At 49.5% G+C, this 17,985-nt stretch overlaps 1 protein-coding gene across 4 annotated transcripts in view; it reads left to right on the top strand.

Annotated features, from left to right (window-relative positions):
- Window positions 1-739: 739 nt before the first annotated feature.
- Window positions 740-17,985, top strand: part of Znf496 (zinc finger protein 496) — a 26,259-nt gene continuing 9,013 nt past the window's right edge. Inside the window, exons 1-10 of one of the 4 annotated variants that reach the window (XM_026780941.1) lie at window positions 740-1,801; window positions 2,005-2,202; window positions 4,029-4,134; window positions 4,235-4,319; window positions 4,473-4,899; window positions 5,192-5,369; window positions 10,193-10,269; window positions 15,857-15,989; window positions 16,523-16,627; window positions 17,393-17,503. In XM_026780941.1, coding sequence (XP_026636742.1) covers window positions 4,510-4,899; window positions 5,192-5,369; window positions 10,193-10,269; window positions 15,857-15,989; window positions 16,523-16,627; window positions 17,393-17,503 — 994 coding nt within the window. In that variant the 5' untranslated portion in view covers window positions 740-1,801; window positions 2,005-2,202; window positions 4,029-4,134; window positions 4,235-4,319; window positions 4,473-4,509. The remainder of the gene's footprint in view (window positions 1,802-2,004; window positions 2,203-4,028; window positions 4,135-4,234; window positions 4,320-4,472; window positions 4,900-5,191; window positions 5,370-10,192; window positions 10,270-15,856; window positions 15,990-16,522; window positions 16,628-17,392; window positions 17,504-17,985) is intronic. The other 3 variants (XM_013347406.2, XM_026780942.1, XM_026780940.1) reach the window with 3 other exon arrangements.

Genomic DNA, 17,985 nt, shown 5'->3' on the forward strand with positions numbered 1-17,985 from the left:
TATCTGAGGCACCTGAGGCACAGAAAGGTCATGCAGGCCCGAGATCACCCGATGGGCACGATTTAACACAGGTATTCTGATTCCCAAACCAGACGCTGGGCTCAGTGCAGAAGAAACACAAAATGAAGGCATATTTAGAGCCAAAGGGAGCTACCAAACAATGAGAGGGGTGCTGAGAGCTGTGAGATCAAGGGAAGAAACTGAAGGGGGCGGTTGGAAAAACAAAACAAAACACATGAAGTGTACCAGTCATCTCCGGGCCCTGCATTTTACCTGCTTGAGGGCTCCAAAAAGCAAGGGCAGGAATCCCAGTACTCAGCAGCCACCAGGCAGGAGCAGCTCAGGCAGTAGTAGTCCTTCAAGAGGCACAGCTGGGCCAGTGCACAGCTGGGCTTGCTGGGCTTGACTGGCCTGGGGGGGGGGGTGTCTTTGGCTGCTCTAGGACCCAGGGTCTAGGCTGTGCTTCCTGGCTGGTGTTCCAGGAAGGGATTGGTGAATCTGTAACTCTAGATAAGCAGAAGGTGGCTCCTAATGCTCCCTGCAAGCCCTCAAGTACCAGCTCTGAGTGACTCTGCTGCACTTGAGGGACATATAACCACTCACTCACCTCCTAACGTCACAAAAGCTGGACATTTGACTTGATGCTTACTAGTCAGAAGTAATTATCCCAGTTATTAGAAGGAAACAGAAGCACATAGACCCACAAGACAAATCAGTCAGCCTGTGACGGTGACGGGGTGTCTCCATCCCTTCTTTATTTAAGGGAACAGATCTCTTTCCATGTACCCTTGAAAGAGGATCGTTAGAAAATCAGCACAGTAGCTCACTCCTAAGCAGAACTTCCTTTGCCTCTTCCCTTGGACAGTCCGTTTCCATTGTCCAGCCCTGGGGTACAGATTGGGGAGGATTTGGACTCTACTCAGTATAGGGTGGATACAGCAGGAATCGGTTCAGATGCCCTGGTTCTTGGTTACCCACCACTCTCCGTCACTGAAGTCTGTCCTGTCTCTATGCAGTGTATCAACCTCTTTGCACTAAGCCAGCAGCAAGCTCCCTGACTCCCACTCCCAGGATTGGCAGTCTTCTCTCTCCGTACTCCAAGACCGTCCTAGTGCTCAGAAGGACACAGGATGCTACAGCCTTCCTTAAACAGAGAACAGCACATGATTTCCACACCCTGAAGGCTCTGGCCGATACTTCGGCGTGCCCAGTGGATCGTCGGGTCTGTATTTCGCCATTCTTGCTGGCCTGGGTGGCTCTGGAACTGCCGGCTTTGAAATGGAATTTTGGCTGGAAGGGGTTGGGCCACACCGGCACAGACTGGATGCGGGTGGTCACAGAAATATCCCCCTACACCTCATCTCTCCTCCTCCCAATTCTGGCATTCCGCCAGACCCGCCACACCGGCCCTTCCCTGCGCCCACACAAGAGGAGCGGGGAAGAGCGAGCAAGGCCAGCATCCCTGGCTAGTGGACGCGGGAACTGGCCCCTAGCGCCGGTGTCCCGCCGGGACGCGCACATCCTGAACGGGCTGCCAAGGCCCACAAAGCCCGGGCCCCGCGCCCCAGCCGGGCGAGCACAGAGCGGGGCGGGGCGGGCCTCGCGGGCCGGGGGTGTCGGATGTCACCCGCCGCGTACACCTCGGCCGGGAGGCGGGGAAGCGAACCATTGAGATGAGGAGACCTCCTCGGTCCTAGAGCGGTGCAGGAAGTGTCCCAGGGGAGGGAGCCGGAGGGCTCCGGCCTTTCCTTTCCGCGGCGGCCCGGCCTGCGCGGCCCGCCAACCGGGACGCTGCTCAGCCGTGAGTATACCGTGCACCGGTCTCCCATGTCCTGCTGCCTGAACCCGGATCCTGCTCCCCACTTCCCGCGCTCTGATCTCCAGCCCTGCGCCTGGGTCCCGCTCCCTCTTCTCCACTTCCCGCGTCCTGGCCCAGATCCCTGTTCCCAGAGCTGCGTCCTCATCGTTGCCCTCGGGGGATGAAGCAATACGATTGTCTTTCAGGCGTCTCCCTTCTCTCCCAAGCCCAGCTGAAGCTTTCTAAATGATCCCGAGACAGGGTTGGCCTGCCCAGGGACGGAGTCTGGCCCCTGCAGAGGAGCCGCCTCGGCCAAGACACCAGGGAGACCGGGCTGGAAGGTGAGAACCTGCAGCCCTGCAGTCCCAGGCTTCGAGGCGAAGAGCCAGCAAACCTGGAAGAGTGTAAGCGACAGAAACCCCATAGTTCTCCTGGCCTAAGATACCCTCCTCATTCCTTTCCTCCAATTCTGCTCCTTCAGTAGCAGCTTTGGGCAAGCCCCGCCCCTGGGGGAGCCCTCCCCTCACTAACGGTAGTTCATTCATAAAGCTTCCGCTCCCGAGGCTCCTGCGCGCCAGGTGCCAGGGTGACAAAGAGGCACACGCCAGTCTGGCCTAGGGGCTCCCAGAGAGAGCAGTTCCACGGCAGAGCTGGGTGCCGAGGGTGGGACGCTGGATACCCCACCATGGGCTTAGACCTGAGCGGTTCAGGGCCCAGCAGGTGGGAGACAGTGGGCGGAGGAAGCTGGGAAGAGCGCGGGCGGGGCCGAGATTGGGATCTTAATACCGGAGTAAAATGTGAGAGTAGTCGCGGTTCACAGCCTGTTGCTTTCAGAGTTTCGCTCCGGGTGTCTGTTTGTCTTTGCTTCGGAAATCAAAGGAGTACAGAGAAATTGGGGTTCCAGGTGTTGTTCGGTTGCTTGGTGGCTTTTCTGGTCTCTCTTGTCTTCCTGCTAAGTGGCGCTGCCTCGCTAGGAATCTCTTCCAGGTGAGAGTGTGAAGGGTCGGTGGCCCTGCCTGGAGTTCCCAGAGGCCTGAGAGCAGAACCTTGTGTGTCTCCGTTTTTTGCCTTTTCTCCCAGTGTTCGGAAGTCAAGTGGAGTGGCCTGTGTGTGTTTGCTGGGTTTTGTACGTGATAGCTAGGGAGGTCTAGAGAACCCCTGCCCTACCGCGGGTGTGTGGCAGTCTGTGGCACCGAGTTTCTTCAAGAGTGAAAAGTCATGCCGGGCGGTGGTGGTGCATGTCTTGAATCCCAGCACTCGGAAGGCTGAGGCAGGTGGATCTCTGGGAGTGAGTTCAAGACCAGTCTGGTCTACAGAGCGAGTTCCAGAACAGGCTCCAAAAGCTAATCACAGAAACCCTGTCTCGAAAAACCAAAAAGAAAACGAATAGAAAAAAAAAGAGTCATGAAAGACCTTCCCACATGACCAAGAAGGTCTGTGAAGTCGGTGTGTACCACTGCCTGGAGCATGACTTGGAGAGAACAAGGGATCAGAACTCATGAGATTTAAGTTGTTTTTTTTTTTAAACCACATTTTATATACTAAAATGTAATTATATAATTTTCCCCTTCCTTTTTCTCCAACCCCGCTCCCCAAATCTTGGCCTCTTTCTCTAGTTGTTACATTGTTTTACACACACTTATTCACACCCCCCCATGTCTAACTACAGGTAACTTTAGAATTTTTTTTAACTTATGTGTATCCCTTTGTAGACATTTGTGTATAGATATATACACTTGAGTGCAGTGCCCATGGAGGTCAGAAGAAGGTTGGTGGAGACCCTGGAGTTGGAATTACAGGGCTTTGTGAACAGCTTGGGGTGGGTGTACCCTGAACTGTTAAGCTGTCTGTCCCTCCAGCCCCCAGAGCCAGATGGACTTTAGATGTACAATAAAGACCATAGTTCCTATGCTGCACTCAGTGGGGTGTAAGACTTGTCCTAAAACACTGAGTTTTGGGGAAGAGAAGCAACTTTGCTGCAGCAACTAACCTAGGACCTTGCACCTCTTGCACCCCTATGCCTAGCGATGGTGTTTTAAAATACAGTGGGTTTTTTGTTGTTGTTGTTTTTATTTTTTGAGTTCCTTCTCTGCCTGCAAGTTTTTGCCCCTGCCGACACACAGAGGGCAGGCTCTGTTGGGCTCTTACCCAGCCATTCTGTCCTTGGCAAAGTGGCATTGCCCCAGGATGGTCTTGGATGGCTCATTCTTTGCATTTTTTTTTTTTTCAGTTCAATTTGTGAAGATCTCAAGAACAAAGACAGTGACTTTGGTGCCAAAGCTTCAAGACTGTAGCTTGCTGGGGCTATATCCTCCAAGAAGACCTGTCCCCCAAAGGTATCACAAGCCTGGGTTACACATATCTGCATGTGGCCTTGTTTTCCTGGGATGCTGGAAACGTCAGTGTCCTGTTGAAATGCCACCACTTCTCTCCCAGATTTCTGCCTTCACTGCCACCTCTTAGGGGAACCTACATGGAGTGATGCTCATGGGAAGAGCCATCTTTCTTTCTGCCCCCATGTGTAAGAACCAGCCACACCAACACTTCATGTATTTCCCAGGGATTCCTCAAAGGGCTGGTGTCCTGTGGGCTTTGTCTACCCCCCACCCCCAGAAACAACCACAGGAGACCAGAGCACAGAGCATTGAAGCCAGCAATTTCTGTTTGGAAATAGGGCCGTCTTCTGCCGCTGACCCCCATCAAATCCCATCATGCCCACAGCCCTGTGCCCACGAGTCTTGGCTCCAAAGGAAAGTGAGGAGCCCAGGAAAATGCGGAGTCCTCCTGGAGAGAACCCCAGCCCTCAGGGTGAGCCTCCCAGCCCAGAGTCCTCTCGCCGCCTCTTCCGCCGGTTCCGCTACCAGGAGGCGGCAGGCCCACGGGAGGCCCTGGAGCGCCTGTGGGAACTGTGCCGGGGCTGGCTGCGGCTCGAAAGGCACACGAAGGAGCAGATCCTGGAGCTACTGGTGCTGGAGCAGTTCCTGGCCATCCTGCCATGGGAGATCCAGAGTTGGGTGCGTGCCCAGGAGCCGGAGAGTGGAGAGCAGGCTGTGGCTGCAGTAGAGGCTCTGGAACGGGAGCCAGGGAGACCCTGGCAGTGGGTGAGCACCGGGCATCTGGGAGAGGGGAGCCTGCTAAACTTGTGAGACCCCTAACCCCAAGATGAGAAATTCTGCCTAGACCCAGTGTTTGGCTACCTAAGAAAGCAAGCCTTCCTAAGATAGCAAACGTTACTCTTTATGAAGTCTTAAGTTGAGCTGATCGTTACTGTTGAGTCCATGGGAGGCAGAACCAGAAGGGAGAGGGCCTACCCAGACCTGTGCAGAGCCTACAGGCAGGGCTCTGTCGTACTTCTCTCTGCCTGGCCCTCACTTGCTCTCTCTGGGGTTGCAGCTCAAGCACTGTGAAGATCCGGTGGTGATTGACGATGGCGATGTGCCTGGGCCTCAGGACCTTGAGCAAGAGCGAGTGTCAGCGGAGTCCCAGAGCAACCCTGACGCCCAACCTGTGGCCCTTGCACAGGGCCTAGGGCTCCTCAGCAGACCACCAGGCCAGCCCCCTGAGGACCCAGGTATGGAGCCTGTAATGAGTTGGGGAGCTGAGTTAGTTGTACACCATCCGTGTGCTCTGGTGTTGACTAAGGTGACAGACGACAGCTTTTTAACATTCTCTTGTCTCCTCTAAACTGTGAACTGTGGTTGTGGTCTGGGTCCTTCCGCAGAGCAACCGACCCAGAGGGAAGGCCTTGAGCAGATGGTGTGAGGTTATATGCTTATTTCTTTATGGGTGTTCTCAGTGGAGACATAGTCACTAGGACCGGGACCTGTGGCCTAATCTGAACAAAGCTCTACTTTCCATCCTCTCAAAACCACATTGTCTTGCCTGGGTTACCCTGCAGCTGTAAGAAAATTTAAGCTCCCCCGGGAGAGAACAGTGACCTCTCCTTCAGATGGCCCCAGTGCTTTCTGGCAGGGTTTGAGTATCCAAAGCACCCAGCAACTGCAGAGACAGGGCAAAGTCATGCACAAAGCCAGAGCCACCATTCCTCTGAGCTAGAGTAGGACACCGATTGGTTCCTTGAGGAACCAATTCTAGGGACAAGGCCTAGGGACCAGTGTTCCTCTTAAAGATAACATTGACATGGTGGCGTGGTGGTACACAGTTTTAATCCCAGCACTCAGGATGAATCTCTGTGAGTTGGAGATCAACATGGTCTATATAGCAAGGTCCAGTCCAGCTAGAGATACAGCACTTGGGAGGCAGGGGCAGGCAGATCTCAGTGAGTTTGAGGACAGCCCAGTCTACGAAGCGCAGTCCAGGACAGCCAGGACGTATACAGAGAAACCCTGTCTCCAAAAACCAAAAAAAGAAAAAAGGAAGGAAGGAAGGAATAAAAGATAGCATGGCAGGTTTTGTTTTGTTTTCTGAGATGAGTCTGGTTTTTTTATGTTGCTCAGTCTGTGGAAAACTCAATCCTCCCACCGTAACCTCTGGAATACTAGCTCTGTTCAGTAGTTTTGTAACTTAGGCATATGCTGTGTATTTTAATTTCTCATCTTTTATAATGGCTCCTACAGTATAAATGCTAAAGGGCCACAAAAAAGTATGCGCACAGCATTCTTTTTGTCTGATTTGTTGGTCTAGTCGGCCTTGTGATCCTGGAAGGTTTTGCCACCTTGAGGTTTCAGACATGTTTGGGTGGCCAGGTTACTCTAATTATAAAGGGAAAAGTGCATTCTTGTGATTTTCAAAATTGTTTCTGGCAGTGAATTTTTGAGTGGGCTGGAGGTCCTGCTCTGTCTGTGGAGGGCATCTGCCTGTGTGTGTAAGTCCCCAGTTCAGTCTCCAGGACCTCACCCAAGCTAAAATCAAAGGCTGTTTTCTCGTTTTTCTTTTTCCTTCTCCTTTCCTTCCTTGTCCCATCCGTTTCTCTTTCTTTTTCCACTTCCCCTTCCTTGGGTTAGCCTCAAATTCATGAGTCTCCTGCCTCAGCCTCCCGAGTGCTGCAGTTACAGGCCTGCTTTTTCATACTTGGTGGTAATAGTCTATTTAAAAAATAGTGTGTATGTGAATTTTATATGTGTATGTATACATATAAAATTATATAAATATATGTATGTTCACACACACGCACGTATATACAATTTTCGTGCCTGAAAATGTTTCCTGACTTCTACACAAATCAGAACTCTGCAGTCCCCTGGCTAGAAGTGAAGGCAATGTTGACTTGGTGGGGCTGCCATCAATGTTCTACACACTGGATCGCTCCGCTAACAGCAGTTTATTCTCATAGCTATCTGTGAGGCTGCAGGTCTGAAGTGAAGGACTGGTCAGCCTTGGGTTCTCTGGGTTTCCTTACGTTAGCAGGTAGACAACCACTTCTTGCTGTATCTTCTGTCTGTACAGCTGTCTTCTAACTACCCCTCTTTAGTGACCGCAGTTATGTTGAATTTGGGTCCATCCATGCTCATGACCTCATTTTAACTTAATTGCTTCTTTGGAGAGCCTTCCTCCAAATACGTCACATTCGGAGGTATCTAGGGTTAGAATTTGATCATGTAAATTTCCAAGGAACATAGTTTAAACATACCAGGAAACGGAAGAAGCCATTTCCCCAAATCACCAGTACTGTTTCCTGCAGCCTGGGATGTACGTGAGCAGTCTTAGGGGAGGAATGCCTAGGGAGAGGCCTGCTGTGAAGAATCTTCTAGATTCTTCTGAGATAACATAGCATTCACTCAGGCTTTAGGTTGCTTACGTAAGCGATACTCAGCACAGGACTTTCTGGTGCACAGCATTTGGGAAAACATTAAACACTAGGATTTGCTAGAGATACAGCTTCTCATTGTGAGGCTCTTCCCCCAAGGCTCGGCTTTGTTTGGGTAGAGTAAGAGCGATCAGTCCTCTGTGATAGGTGGCGGGCATTAGGGAACACAATTAATAACGAACAGGCATTAGGGAGCAGAATTAAAACGTTTCCTCCAGAAACCATAAAGAACTTTAAAACTTTCTTGGGAAATCTGTGATATGGCTTGAAATAGTTAGAAATAATACACTATATAGCCTCTATTGAGACGTGGTCTCAGCCTGGACTCCCTGTAGCTCAGGTTGGCCTCAGTTTGGATGTCTGTACCCAGCCTACCAAATGCTGGGGTTGTAGCACCACCACACCTGAAGTTTTATTTTTATTTTTATTTTTTTTTTTGGTTTTTCAAGACAGGGTTTCTCTGTGGCTTTGGAGCCTGTCCTGGAACTAGCTCTGTAGACCAGGCTGGTCTCGAACTCACAGAGATCCACCTGCCTCTGCCTCCCAAGTGCTGGGATTAAAGGCGTGCGCCACCACCGCCCGGCTTCACCTGAAGTTTTAAATTCCATGTCTGAGCAAGGTTGAGCTGTGCTTGTCATCCTGTGCCTGATTCATTTTCTTAGGAGATGCACAGGTGGGAGGATTTCACGCTTTCATGACTGACTAGTATCCCAAGTGCCTATTTTTGTTTGTGTATTCTCTGTCTCCCCCTCTCTGACTCTTGTTTTGTTGAGTCAGGTCTCCCTGAGTATCATGAAACTTGCTGTGTGGCCTCAAACTCACTGAAATCCACCTCCTCTACCTCCCAAGTGCTGGGGAAAAATGAATGTTATGAGACAGTTTGCAGCCTGGGGTAGTGGCACATGCCTTTAATATACATACATGTATACACACACGTACATATAATATAGATACATACATTTATATGTATATCAAGTGTTAGGTTAGATTATGGCATTTCAGTAATATGTTCCTGTTGATTGGTTTCTTCCCCATCCTTCTGTCCATCCCTCCTTTATTCTACCTTATAGCCCCCTCCTACTTGGATGTCATGTGTCCCTTATCCTCCTTACCCTTCCTTAGCTCTTCTTTTCTTCTCTTGTAGGCCATGTTTTCTTTATCAGTTCACTATCAATAGATAATTTGATCCCATAACAGCTACTATGACAAATTTCCCAGGTAGCGTCAGGTTGACTTGCCCCTTGGAGGTTCCATTTCTTTTCTTTTGGGTTTATATTTTCTTTTGGGTTAGGTCTTTGTTTGTTTGTTTGTTTGTTGCTCTGTAGCTTTTGGAGCCTCTCCTGGAACTTAAAAAGGCATGCACCACTACCATCCAGCCGGTCATAGTTTCTGTGAGAAGTTTTTGTTGTTGTTTGTTTTTGTTTTTTCAAGATAGGATTTCTCTGTGTGCCCCTGGCTGCCCTGAAGCTCACTTTGTAGACCAGGTTGGCCTCTAACTTCGAGATCTGTCTACCTCTGCCTTCCAAGTGCTGGGATTAAAGGTGTGCACTGCTACCATCTGGCTGTTTTTGTTTTCTTTTCCTTTTTTTTTTAAACATTAACTGTCTAGATGTATTTGTGGATTTTTAAAATTTATTCTATCATATAATAATACATCCCGACTACAGTTTTTCCCTTCCTCCCCTCTACGCACCCCCCCCCCCAATCTACTACTCTTTATTTCCCTTCAGAGAAGAGCAGGCTTTCCAGTTACATCAACCTAACACAGCATAGCAAGCTGTCATAAGACTAAGCACATCCCCTCATGTCAAAGGTGGATGAGGCAACCCCATAGGAGAGCAGGCAGAGAGTCATGGCCCTGCTCGTTCCCGTTCTCAGTAATGGTACCAGGGTTCTGGTACCGCGGCCACACTAACCTGGACAACAGTTTTCTGTGGAGCTTTGTAGGTGTCCAGCTTACAGATGTATACTGTCCCACATCGTCCTCACTTTCAGTGGACCCTGGTGCCACAATGTTGGCCTTCATTTGGGATTTTGTAAATATTCATACATATCAGTGCAAACATGCTATGGCATGCATGTAATGTCAGAGGGCAGCTTGAAGGAGTTGGTTCTTCCCTTCTACAGTGCAGGTGCCTGGGATTGAATTCAAGTCATTGTGTTAGCAGCAAGCCCCCTTACTCATTAGGCCATCTTACTGACCCTGTGTTTAGTTTTTGAGTTTTATAATAGTTGAAGCTAGCTGATTCTCCTGCCTCCATCTTTCAAATGCTGGGGTTATGTGTGTAATTATTGTACCTGGCTCTTTTGGGGTATATTTTAGATGCTGAAACAAGTCCCTGGATCTACAGAGGTTGGATAGCTAATTGATCAGGCTACCCTAAAGCCAGGCATTCCCTGGGACAGTCCCCATTGTCTCTCTGAAAAGACTACCAGAACCCTTGTGGTTTGCAAAGGGCTCGTTTTGCAAGTTAAGACAGAGTGGGGTTTATGCAGAGCAAAGGAATGGCGCCTGTTGGTCCCTCTGCTTTTCTTTCCTTGCACATCTGCAGCACAGAGCCACCCCTGGAAGTCTGCGAGGTTATGGGGCCTGGCTCCCTCTGGGACATCTTCTCCATCTCTTCCAGTTCCGCAAGATGGTTTCCTTGTTCAGGAGCAGAGTGTCAGGGACGCCCAGCCGGTGACCACCTGCCAGCTGCCCCCGGTGAGTGATTTCTAAAACAAGCTCATCTCTGAGCTGCCCCACAGGACAGTTCTTCCAGGACTCTGGCCTGCTTACTGTCTGCCACCGGATGTTCAGCCTTAGCCCCAAGACCAAGGTGAGCAGGGCTGAGCTTAAAGATGCCCATTGTTTCTGCTCTTCCTGCAGCTCAAAGGGCTGCTCACCGGGACACTCCAGGAAACTGCAGGTGTACACAGAGAGCCCCTGTAGTAGCTGCCTCTCCTTTAAAATCCCCCAGGGAAGAGGATTTAGTTACTTCACAAAGACGAGGTGATCTTCAAAATGGCACCTAGGTTTCAAGATTGTAAAGCAGTTGGAGCACTATCACGTGACCACATGGGGTCACATGGGCTCCCTGGTGTGTCTTGTCTGCTGTGTCCCTGGGCCACGTTTGCTTGTTTCAGTGTTCTGAGGAGTGCAGTGGTGTTCTGAGAGGGTGCAGCTGGGCTCTGGTCTCGCAGGAGGAGCAGGAGGAACGTATTTCCTTCCAGCCCTGTTTCCTCATCCCCTGAGGTCCTCTTCGCTTTTCCCTTCTCGTTGCCCTTTCTGCTGCCTTCCCCCAGAAAATGTAGGTTCCATCAGGGACTGCACCTGTAGAAGACTGTGAAGAACTAGAGATTGGCACATGCAGAGTTGACAGCCTGACTCCAAAATGCTTAGGGCTGTTAGGTTTGGGGTGGGTGTTGAAATATTTGCATACATAAAATGAGAACTTGGGTGGTGCTGTGATGTTGCACACCTTTAGTCCCAGCACTGGGGTGCAATCTCTTGAGTTCAAGTCAGCCTGGTCTACAGGATAGCTAGAGCCGTTAACACAGAGAAACCCTGTGGAGAGGAGGCGACACACACAGACAAACAAGCTAGAACTTGGAATAAGATTCAAGTTATGCATGTAACTTTTTCCCTATGCATTATATACATAAACTGCAGGTCATTTAAAGCTTTTTTAAAAAGAGGTTTAATTGAATGTTTTTGTCTGGGCCTCTTGCCATGCTCCCCACTGGTATTCATAATGTTTTGAGGCTAGCGTTACAGGGTATGGATTACAGCACACCCCACCTTCTACCCTGAACTCTCCAGCCTAGGGACTGGGCTCCCCATCCCCCAGAGGCTCTTCCCCATATAATCCAGATATTTTGGTTCCCCTTCCCTTTAGAACCTTTGGCCTCCTGGCTGCTGCACCTGGTTCCCCTCTCTCTGTTTTCCTTCTCCACACCACATGGCACTGCACAGCCTGGTCATGTGCAGTCTGGACTCTCCCAGACGTCCCTGCCTCTGCCCACGCTCTCCCACTTATCTACAGTAAACTCTCTCCTCCACCACACCGAGAGCAGTCGTGTCCTTTCCTTTTTATTTCTTCTCTTTATTCACTTGGTGAGTTCAGGCCAGTGTGAGGCCCTTGTCCACCGTTAACAACGACAATAAAAACTATAAAGGTAGATGGAGTGACAACAGCTGAGATTATCTTTGGTCTCTTTGCATCCATACTTGAGCAAATGAGCACAGTGGTACAGATAGGCTTCAGAGACTTGCTTATCCCTTCTGTCTCAGAAGGACACAGTGAAAGTTGGCTCAGCAATTAAGACCTAAATTTGATTCCCTGCACCCACATGGCAATTCACAGCCATCTGTTAACTGCACGTCCATGGTATGCAACACCCTCTTCTGGCCTTCTTGGGCCCAGGTGGGTGCTCAAGTAGTGCACAGACAAAGTGCCCATATATATACATAAAGCAAACTGAAATTTTTTCTTAAATGTTTCAAGAGAGCAAGAAAGTGTCGCTGTTGATAGAAACTGAAGATAGAGGGTATGACGCATTCACAGGACCTGAGGCTAAGGCATTCCATAATGAGATTCAGGAGTAGGAAACCGTGGTTCATGCTGAGCCCTCACTGGGTGTAGATGACAAGGACAGGACAGGAACTGTCAGCTGTCAACAGGAAGGAGACTAGTCCATGCAGGGTCTTTTTCTTTTCTTTTCTTTTCTTTTTTTTTTTTGAGACTGATTCAGGCTAGTCTTGGACTTGTGGCTGTCTTCCGGCCTCAGGCTCACAAAGCTAGTAGGATTATAGATCTGAAGGTGTGATGTCACCCTGTCTGGCTCTTAACTCTGCTGTTTTCTGGCTGTTTGTTTCCAAAAGAATGCTGTGACCTTGATAGAGTTTGAGCAGGAGAAAGCAACGTGGACAGATTGTTGTCTTCTCCTTTGCTGGCTTAGCTTGAAACTGAGTTAAAAATGATCCAGGCTCTTCTCTGTTCTCTGACCTGTGTTTCAAATACCTCAGCTTTTTTTCCCTACTGTTTCCTCTTTATAATTTACTTGGGTTTGTTTTGTACGCATGACTGTGTAACACGTGAGTGCTAGGAATCAAAAGCATTAAGGATTCTTAACTGCTGAGCCACCTCTCCAGCCCTGCCCTTCCCACTAGACTTTGAGAGCAGCATCCCAGGTGACCGCTCTTTTCCTGTGCTTTAGGTGACCTTCTGTTCAGGGCTCCTCCTCTTTGGGGAGGGGCTCTTTCCTAGGAAGTTGTGTTCTAAAGAGCAGGGTGGTTGGTAGATGAGATCTGTGGCGTCCTTTAGCCTAGTTTGCCACAAGTGGTAGGAGGGAGGAAGGTGGGAGAGAAAATCCACTCACCACGAGGCCTGCTCTGTATTTTTAGATGTGGCTTGTTTTGGAAAGGCTTATGTGGGTATGGGTAGTTCAGTTTTTTTTGAGCAAGAATATGTGGCTGGATTTGGTCTACCAGTTTACATGTTTGGGAGAGAGAAACTGTTCATCATTTAGAAATTAGTAACAGAGGACTGCAACATAGATCGGTTAAGCCAACCTATATGTTTTTTCCTCTGAACAATGAAAATATTTAGTAATTAACAAAAAATCTACTAACAGACTAAGGCCGAGTAAGTTCTTGAGACCCGGAGAGCTGATGAGTTTCTTGTCTAGTATTTCCCACATGGGGCTTTGTTGCCCACACAGCAAGATGCGCCTCCTTACTCTGCTAATGTGTCCCCTCAACATACTCAGCCAGTGCACCCCCTTACTCTGCTAATGTGTCCCCTCAACATACTCAGTCAGTGCACCCCCTTACTCTGCTAATGTGTCCCCTCAACATACTCAGCCAGTGCACCCCCTTACTCTGCTAATGTGTACACCTCAAGGCAATTTGGTTGTCTAGCCACTGGGAGTTTTTGTTTGTTTGTTTTCTGAGACAGGGTTTCTCTATGTAGGCCTAGCTGTCCTAAAACTTGCCCTGTAACCAGGCTGGCCTTGAATCCACAGAGATCCACCTGCCACTGCTTCCTGAGTGGAGTGCTGGGATTAAAGGCATGCTGCGCTGCCACTAGCCAGTTGTCACTGGCTTTTAAATCACACTGTAGTGAAGTGCCACCCTGGCATCAAGCTGAAGGGAAGGCTCTGACCCATGTTGACATGAGAAGTAGCAAATTATCATTGCAAAAGGGCTCCTCCATAGGAGCTCAGCACCATCTTTATGTTCTCGAGTCCCCACAGAAATGAATTGCTTGGTTTCCTCTGAGTCAGGTTTGGATATATGCAGGTGTGTTGTCCCTTGTGATCCATCCTGTGTTGTCTCCCCAAGCATCACAGATTTGTCTTGTTTTATATGACTTGGTGATTAAGTTGTAGGTCACACTGCAGCATTCAGCTTATCTGGACTTCCATCTTAGACAGTCCATTGAGGCTTTTCTTAAAGTTTTTGTTCTTAGTTCAGTGCCTGCCTGTTTGATAATATTGTGGTGAGTGTTTTGGAGGTAGCGAGAGTGTAGTATGAGCACCTGGTATGGATTGGCTAGAGCAGAAGATGTGAGGTGGATCCAGTGTCTTTTGGTGTTGACTGGTGGTCAGGAGGAGGGGAGTTACTGTGAGAGCTTTGCAGGTGGTGGCAGATCTAGCATTTGTTGGAGATGGTGAGATTCTGACTGAGCAATCAACTTTCTGTGTCTGGGCCAAAGGGACGAGAATAACAACTGTCCATAGAAACCATGACAAGCCAGCACAGTAGTACACACCATTAATCCAAGTGCTTGGGAGGCTGAGGCAGGTGAAGTGGCTGTACGCACTGAGACTCTGTTTCAAACAACAACAAAGAAGCTGGAGAGATGCTTCAGTGGTTAGTACTGGCTGCTCTTCCAGAGGACCTGGGTTCAATTCTCTGCATATACATGGCAGCTCACCACTGTCTGTTAACACCAGTGCCAGGGATTTGATGCCCTCTATAAGCACTGCAGGCATATGGTGCACAGACATACATGCAAGTAGTTCACCCATACAACAAAATATTTTAAAATTTTTTAATTAAACCTTTAGCTATTTTTAGTGGCTTAGAATAACAATCTAAAACACAGGGGCACTAACTGGCTTTATACAGCATAATTTAAAAAAAAACCCTCAAGAATAAAATTAGCGTAGTAACTATAGAGTGGGCATGATGAGGAGCTGGAGAGATGGCTCAGAGGTTAAGAACACTTTTTGCTCTTGCAGAGGACCTGGATCCAGTTCCCAGCATCTACGTGGTGACTCACAACCGTCTGTAACTAGCTGGGAGATCGATGGCTTCTTGACCTCTGAGGGCACCAGGCACTTGCTTGGTACAGATGTACATAGGCAGACAAAACAGTCATACACAAAAATTAAATTAAGAGAGAATTGTTAAAAGAAAAAAGAATCAGCAGCTCAAGACTCCCCCAGACCTTGGGCAAAAGTGTCATCCTCAGGCCAGCACACATTTCCCTGGTCAGAAAGAATCTCAGAGCCAGTGCCAGTATCCCGGTGACCTCTGCAGGTGGGCTGCTGGCATCCTCTCTGGGAGTGTGTTTCTTCTGAGATCTGTTTCCTGTAAATGAAACCACCAACCTGGACTTGACTAGGTAGAAGGCCACTCTCCTTGCTACAATACAAAAGATGGCTTTTGGTTTTCCCTTAACAGCTTTAATGAGTTCTTGGCATCACCAAAGACTTCCTTTTCGGTGCTAAAGATTGTCAAGCCCCAGAGGAGGGTGAATCTGAAATTGTAGAGAACTGAAGGTCAGGCTTTGGGCCAAGCAGTGTTCCCCTAAGTTTAGCTGAGTCTTAATCCACTTGTCCTTTCTACACCCCAGAGGGCTGGAGGCGGTAGGCAGGTGAAGACGCAATAGTACTGGGTAGAGCCCAGAAAGCTGCTTTGCCCCTTCACCATGTGAGGACCCCAGGTCTTTTTGTTGTTTTGGTTTTTCAAGACAGGGTTTCTCTGTGCATCTAGCAGTCCTGGAATTCACTCTGTAGATCAGGCTGGCCTTGAACTCAGAGAGCTCTCCTGAGTGGTGGGATTAAAGACCTGGGCCCCCACTGCCCACCAGGAGCCTCAGTCTTTAAACCACTTTTAAAAAATCAGGCTCTTACCAGAGACCCATCTGCTGCACCCCCGTCTTAATTTCTAGCCTCTGAAGTCATCAGGCATAAGTGCCTCGTGTTACACGCCACCTGACTGTGGCATCTGGTTATCACAGCTGAGAGACACAAAGGCCCTGCTCTTCCCCAGCTGACACAGCCCTGCTCTGCACTTTCAGAACCGAGTTTCTCCATTTAAGGATATGATCTTATGCTTCTCAGAAGAGGACTGGTCCCTTCTGGACCCAGCGCAGACTGGTTTCTACGGAGAATTCATCATTGGGGAAGACTACGGGGTCTCCATGCCTCCAAGTAAGACCTAGCTTCTCAGGCAGCCAAGTATATGGAAAGTGGCGGGGGGGGGGGGGCTCACTCTGACTGAGGGGCACCACCATGAGGTTCAGGTACTATGGCTGAATTTGATCTGTTTACCCTCTTAACCTTGACAGGAAGCTACCTGTACAGCATCCACGGGTAATTTGTGGGTGACCTGGCTATCCTAACACATGTAGTTAGGCTCTTAGGCTCTGTCCCAAATACGACATTATTTCAGTGTTTCCATCGCTTCCAGTCGTCCTTGCCCCAGGGGCCCTTTTCTGTGTACCCAGTGGGCCTCAGAGGGATGATCCTGGCCTGCTCTTGTCACATGCTGCCTTTTACCCTTCCCCAGTTTCCCGGCCTTGCTCTCCTCTGTACCACCAGCTGTGCTTGATACAGCTCAGTGGCTGTCTCTCCACAGTTTCTTCTTGGGCCAGACAAGGGTTCCCTCACTGGTCCTGCCCTGGTCACCGGCAATAATAGCAGGTCACTGTTGACACTTTTGTGTCCTACCTCTTTCTGAACAGACGACCCTGCAGCTCAGCCAGACCTCTCACCTGAAGAGAACGGGCCACGGGTCATAGAGATGCCAGCCCTCCAGGGTAAAGACGTGCCCCAGGTGTCCTGCCTAGGTGAGTGGCAGTCCAGAAGTGGGCAGGCAGGAAGGGAGAGAACTGTTGCAGCCGGGGCACCCCAGTTCCCCCCCACAGCGCCCCACTGTCTTGGCATTCATTCCATGCTCTGCTTTGCCTCTAGCTTTTTGTAGAGAGTGGGAAGTCTGGATTTTGCTGTCCATTGAGACTGTTCCTCAACCAGAGACTAGTAGAGAAGGGAAATGTCTCCTGCTGTCCATAGTAGCCTATGTTTGTAGCAAGGTTCTCTTCCAGAAAAGTGGGCAGATGCTCGTGCTGAGGACTGAGCACAAAGCACAACTCCTTTAGACACTGTGCTTGCCTGTGCCCCACCCACACCCCCAGATTCTGGGAGAATCCCATGGGGAGAGATGGGTAAGATTGATCTGCACCACATACATGCCTGTGTGCCCAGGATGCACGCATGTGGGTGGGGGATGCAGCTGTGCTATGCATGGAAGTAGCACTGAACAGAACCTAAAGGACTGTGCAGGGCCTGTCAGCAAAGGTGTTGCTTCTCTGTTGCCACAGAGGTAAATGAACAGAACTGGAATCTGTGTTAATTTGTCCAGCTTCAGACCTAGGTTCGTGGTGTTTGCTCATTTGCCTCCTATGGAATGACCCCTTCGCACCAGACCCCAGGAGGGAACGCGGCACCCACAGATCATAGCCTACCTCTTCCTTAGTTGTTTCTGCATGATGACACATATATATATATATATATATATATATATGACAAATTGCTTTCTCCATTTCTTTGGGAAGACCTTCCCAGTCTCCAGCCATTCCAAGAAGAAGGAAGGAAATGGGAGGAACTGCAGGTGCCAGAGCTCCAGTCCTGCCAACAGGTGGCGCTCACTCAGAGTCCTTGTCCAGGTGAGAAGTCTGGGTGTGATGTGTGACCTTGTGGTTCTTATGGTGCTGGTGTGGGGGAGAGGAGGGAGATGATGGGTGTGTGTGTGTGTGTGTGTGTGTGTGTGTGTGTGTGTGTGTTGATTAGGACATTAGGAATAAGACTGGCCAAGGTTCTTGCTGACTTCTGCTGGGGGTTGCCAGCCTTACGTTTTCGTTTTGCTGTTTCCCCATCTCACAGTGGCTCGTTGGCTGTTCCTGGGTAGATGTGGGGGCAGGGGCTAATGTGACATTGGTCTGTATGTACCTGATGATGGGTACGCCAGAATCCCGAGATGGTCTTACTATAGAGCAGAGTCTAGAATGCAGAGGCTGCATTGCTCCCCTCCCAGCATGAGTCTCCGTCATGGTAAAAGTGACCCTCCAGGGGGTCTGCAGTGTCCTGACTTAACACCCTCTAAACAGCACAGTGACCCTCCAGGGGGTCTGCAGTGTCCTGACTTAAC

This window comes from Microtus ochrogaster, chromosome 7 (assembly GCF_000317375.1).
Source record: "Microtus ochrogaster isolate Prairie Vole_2 chromosome 7, MicOch1.0, whole genome shotgun sequence".
NCBI classification, from domain to species: domain Eukaryota; kingdom Metazoa; phylum Chordata; class Mammalia; order Rodentia; family Cricetidae; genus Microtus; species Microtus ochrogaster.